This window comes from Temnothorax curvispinosus, unplaced genomic scaffold (genome assembly GCF_003070985.1).
Source record: "Temnothorax curvispinosus isolate PA1 unplaced genomic scaffold, ASM307098v1 QBEX01009203.1, whole genome shotgun sequence".
Lineage (NCBI taxonomy): Eukaryota > Metazoa > Arthropoda > Insecta > Hymenoptera > Formicidae > Temnothorax > Temnothorax curvispinosus.
Genome location: NW_020218983.1, coordinates 1 through 5,760, shown reverse-complemented (window position 1 = coordinate 5,760; position 5,760 = coordinate 1). Strand labels below are relative to the sequence as shown.

The 5,760-nt window shown below is 29.8% G+C and overlaps 1 protein-coding gene and 1 long non-coding RNA gene across 2 annotated transcripts; one reads left to right on the top strand and one right to left on the bottom strand.

Moving 5' to 3' along the window:
* Nucleotides 1-2,658: 2,658 nt before the first annotated feature.
* LOC112458814 lies at nucleotides 2,659-3,320 on the bottom strand. The gene is made up of 2 exons (XR_003041246.1): nucleotides 3,121-3,320; nucleotides 2,659-2,731 (listed from the first exon to the last, which is right to left on the bottom strand). It is a non-coding gene; the product is annotated as an uncharacterized LOC112458814 (long non-coding RNA).
* Nucleotides 3,321-4,155: 835 nt separating this feature from the next.
* On the top strand, nucleotides 4,156-5,600 carry LOC112458813 (odorant receptor Or1-like; the record flags this gene model as incomplete). The annotated part of the gene is made up of 3 exons (XM_025022622.1): nucleotides 4,156-4,546; nucleotides 4,900-5,283; nucleotides 5,396-5,600. Coding segments are annotated over exons 1-3 (951 nt in total), but the record flags the coding sequence as incomplete, so codon positions are not given.
* Between the last annotated feature and the right edge of the window lie 160 nt (nucleotides 5,601-5,760).

Below are 5,760 nucleotides of genomic sequence, written 5' to 3'. Positions count from 1 at the left end.
GTCGGTTGTGGTCATAACTGATGCTCTAAAGCATGACTTGAGAATATAAGAGATACATATGCTCAGAATCGGTTACCATACGAAGTTGTCACGTTCGTTGCTACTGATATGGTGATTTGTCATCTTCCCACGCTGGGATCGTGGGTAATAAAATTACATACATAAACCCAGCAAATTTCTTTCTTTCCTTCTCTTTCTCTATTTTAATTTTTGTAAATTGTACGTTAAAAGAGGTATGAAGTTTTATAGTCGAGACTGAAGTTTTATAATAAAAAGTATTTAATCAGTTTTTTCAAATCTTAATTAAGTTTTACTTACAAGAGAGTTTATTATTTACTTTTTGCTTTAGAAAATGCTTATTGCGCACATAGAAATTAATTTATAAAGGAAAGAATAAACCCGAAGATTATTTGAAGAGCTTTGTTATCTTAAATTGTGTGATAGTTCGCTGTAAAATTAAAAAAGGAATTACATGTTACCGTACTTTTTATTCGCCAAAGTGATGCAAAAATATGTGTGACTAGGCGTGAAAATAACAGTTCACAAGCAGGATTAATCCTCTTTCAAAAATGGTCCAGAGCAATATGGCCGATTCATCATGGTGTGTCCTGTTCACTCTTCTCTTTTGGACTTTGGACAATGTACACGTGGGATCTAGAATACTGGGAGAGAGCGGGGAGACATTGCCTGTATTTTGAAGATAAGGACAGACCCTATATCGTAACGCTGACAAGCCCGACCCTTTCAGTACGATCAGATTTATCTCGCTTGCCCTTTAGGTTTCGCTTCATCTTCACCCTCTCATTGGAATTTCACACGGCTACGGTCCATCCCGTGCAGATGTAAAATATGAGACGCTTATATAATTGATGACAAATCTCGATTTAAATATTAGACAATTTATAATTCATTCCAGAATTCAGAGAATTGACTTCTATTTATAATTTTATATACCTATCACATACTTTGACATTCTAGTGATGACTAAAAATTTGTTCAAAGTCTGAACCGTGATTGCACATACTTTGACATATAATTTATATTCTCTTTTAGGTATATACATATATTTCAAATGTTTAAATGTTTTCCATATTGTAGAATACATACAATTATAAAAATAAAACTTTGATTTGAATTACAGATTGTATAAATTTATTTAAAGCAGAGCTGGGATTTAGTTGCATATTTCGGGCTGATTTTGTTAACTTCTACTATTTCTCATTTTGCCACTTATGCCATAGCGTAACATAGATATTACAATGTAGCATAGATATTGAATACAATTTTCTAAGACCGCCTAAAATTGCGGTAAGTTTTTTTAAGACAGCTTAAAAACGTGAGCGGTTTTTTTGAAAACACATAAATGTGAGTTTTTTTTTCAATACGCTTAACATACACCGGAGTTTTTTTAAAATCGCGTAAGAAACTCCAGCGTTTTTTTTTTAAAGCGCCTAAAGTTGTCTATAGTTAAGACTTTCAATTAATAAATTGAAAGCTTTCTGCTATTAACCATTAATAATTAACCAGATATTTCATATTGATTAATATGATTACATTTCTGTACTTATAGTACGAGCGCTCGTGAGTTGAAATATCCCGCGTTGTGTTTACACGCGTTTGCGGCTCGCGTTGTTAAGACAACGGCGTCGACAACGAAATCGGCCCGAAATGGGCATTTCGTTTAAATTTAAGTTCCAGCTCTGATTTAAAACACACTTGTTGTATCATGTCATTGTATCCAGCTAAATAAGTAGTATGTTTTCAAGTATATTGTAGCTACTATATACTGGTTATTAATTTATATAAACATTAAAAAGAAGTTTTCATTTTTTTGACTAACAATATAGATTTTTTGATATAATTTTGTTGCTGAAAATTAAATGAAATATTGATTTTACTTTAGAGTAAATATTTTATATATAAAATATTAGTTTACGCAGATTGATTTTTATTAAAATTTTGTTTCATTATAAATGTTTAGAGAAAAACTAACAATTATTATAGTAATAGTATATATGTATACATAAAATGGAAGCTCGAGCTCGAATTTTTTTTTATTAAAAAAAGGAACATATAAAGAGCTCGAGCATTTACTAAACAGTAGAGTCATCTGGTAGATTTTATAAGAGATAGTTCAGGACGAATTATATGCCGTCAGTTTTGTATATCTCGAAGTTAACGATTGACGATAATTACGAAATAAAGATAATTAACTTATTAGAAAATACTGTGAATGTATAGAAATATAAATATATATTATTTTGGCTATTTATTATTATGCAGTAACTTTAGATCCGTAAAAATTTAGCTATAACTTTCACCAAGTTATCTCAGAAGCTTGTTACAACACAATTTAATCATTTAAGATATGAGAACGATTGTATTCATATTAAGTTTTTTTATATTAATACTTTTTATATGCACAAGATGCTTAAATATTTTTCGCAATTCTTCTAAATTTCCTTATCGACAAAACGAATTATTATCAGTCGGCAAATTCAATAGATGTTCGATCGCAATAGCGTTACTCTATAGATAATATTCTTTCGTTTTACATTTTGTACCTTGAATCAATAATCATTGCACCACTAACGTTGTTATCCTTAGTCGATCACCTTAGTCGACTTGTCTTTATTTTATATTATCGATTTTTTTTTAATTTATATATTAATTTATAAATCGATACAAAATTATGGTTATCTGGGTATATGTGATACTGACAGCGGATAATCTGAAATAAAAACAAAACTTTAAAATTTTCATTTGGCGGCAATTTAATTTGTAAAATTAAATTGCAAAATATTGTAAAATTAAACGCAAAATTCTAAATCTATACATATATGTTGCAAATATTATATAATAAAGTTTAAATAACGAATCTAAAATTAATAAGTAAATTGATAATTAAATTAAGTTAATGCATTTTATACTTTTACATAATTGCAATATTTTTAAAGTATCATTTTATGATTATTTTTAATGGTTTTTTGTACAAAGATATTATTATTAAATATTATTGTTGAAGATAACAAAACCTATCTGATTTACGTTAACAGTTATAATCATATATACATTTGTATAATACATATATTCTATATACTGTATTTTGTATTTACTTACTATATTTTCGATATGTTGTGATAAACTTCATTGCACTTCTTTAACATATACAATTTTCATTTTAAGCAAATAATTTCTCTTTAGATGGTCTGGGATGATGTATACATAGATGTAGGTAGAGACAGGACACTGCAGGATTTAATAGATGTTAATTTATTGTGATTAATATTGTTCTCTTAACACTATATCTTTTTTAATCTTTCAACACGTCTTTCCTTACAATGTATTCTAATGATTTTATCTATATCTTTAAACAACTACTTTCGTCTTTTGCTTTATCAAAAGCGACCGATTCGGCAATTTAATCAATGAATGTCGGGATGAAACATTCAACTGTACTTCGTGACTGCAATAAATAAAATATTTAAGCTACGTCTGCATCAAGATTTCATAACCCGTAATTGATAGTTTGCTGACATTGTGCGACATAACGTTGAACTGTAAGCCACAGTTTGGCATAAAAGTATAGCAGAGCACGACATCATGTATAAGATATGTATTTTAAAACTGTTGCGTGTGCGAAAACATCGTTCTGCGTGGGGACGCAAAACTGCAAGTTTTATGCCACGATAATGATATAGTTGTCGACTGCATAGACGGAAGTCGCAGATAAAAAATTGAATTGTGAAAATATAGACTCTTTTATGGTCAGTTAAATCTTCTTATTTGTCTACATTTGTGCTACAAAGAATTATATTCGTCATATATTGCAGTGCTCAATACACCTGTATTTTTTTACTACCGATAATCAAAAGACACTAAATTAAAAACTATCACCGTCCTTTTATTTTACAATTAGTTTCTTTTTAACGAAAATTTAATTATGCATTATTATTTTACAGTTATTTAATATATGTATGTAATTTGCTAACTGAAAATTATGTTTTCGTAAATTATAATAAACATTTTATTTATGATGAAATAATCAGAATCTTTCTATGATATCGAAAGTAATATTTAAAAAAAAATATAAAAATATATATGAAACTTATATAATACAAGAACGTTTTGTATAATAAAATCTTTGCCTTATAACGTTATTGGGCACGACAAGCAAAAAAGAAATGAGCGTTTTGACTTTCACATTTAAAGTTCTTACCATTTGCGGATGTTGGCTACCAAATTCGTGGACGTCATGGTACAAACGTATCCTGTATGATGTATATACAATCCTCATAGGTTTGCTAGTAAATACATTTACGTTGTCACAATTGATGGATTTAATTCTATCTGTGGACAACGCTGACGACTTCGCCGAGAATTTCTATGTGACGCTTGCCAATTTCGTGGCATGCTGCAAGATGTTTAGTTTATTGAATAATCGTAACAATATTGCGATGCTGATCGACACTCTGATGAAGAAACCATATAGGCCTACTGAACACGATGAGATAAAGATTCGACAGAAATTTGACAAAATCGTACAGCAAGTATTTTAATAATAATTATTAGTCATACGTAACTAGTTAAACGTAATGATGTGTTATACAGAATTAAATCGTTATGTGAGAAAATAACATACAAAAAATATTGCGCATAATATAACATATTGTCATATAATTAGGCATTGTTCATACAGGACCCAAAGCCACAAATACAAAGCACCTTTTTTTAAAAATTGATTTATTCGAGGATTAATTTTACATGACGTTAAATTAAAGTGTTAGAGTGTATTGGTTACGGTATTATGTACGTTTCTTGTGCGTTGACCTACGTTACGTTACGTTACGTTATCATACGAGAGTCTTGTGCGGAGGCTCTTACTATTGGTTGGTAAAGTCTAACGAAAAAGATGACAAAGAAAATCCAAAAATGTTTATTTTACAGAACAAATACGCTCTACTACGCAACTCTGGTCGAATTGACATGTGCATTTGCTTTAGTAACACGTGTGTTTGAAGACTACAGAAAACACAGACTAGCTTTCCGAGCATGGTTACCGTTCAACTATTCTTCGCCGATGCTATTTCGAATCGCTTACGTTCATCAATCGATAAGCTTGACGGCTGGATCGGTCCTTCATGTTGCTTGCGACAGCCTAATTTGCGGATTATTGATGCACATTTGCTCTCAGCTGGAAATATTAGAGTGTCATTTGAAAAAAATCGTGGACAAGCCACATTTTCTTCGTGAATGCGTCGTACGGCATACATGCATTTTTCAGTCAGTGTTCTTTATTATTATTTTTCGAAACATACATATAAGAATATAATTAAAAGTATAAATATAAAAATATAACCAGAAATGTTTGAAAGTTACGTCCAATCAATTTTAGATTCGCATTAATGGTGAATGAAAGATTTAGATTAACAATCACCATCCAGTTTTTAGTGAGTATGTTAGTAGTGTGCTTCAATCTGTATCAGCTAACGCAGACGAGCATGTTAAGTGCGAAATTTATTCAAATAATGTTGTATATGTTTTGCATGCTGGCACAAATCTCTTTTTATTGCTGGTACGGAAATGAAGTTAAGCTAAAGGTATGCATAGATATATATTTTTAATATATATATATATATAATTTTGTATTTTTTCTCGCATTTTTTTTTGTTTTTTTGTACATATTTGAGATAGTATATATGCATATATTTTAATGTCTAATATGACAGTAACATGTTAAAGATATGTCAAATTGTTGTA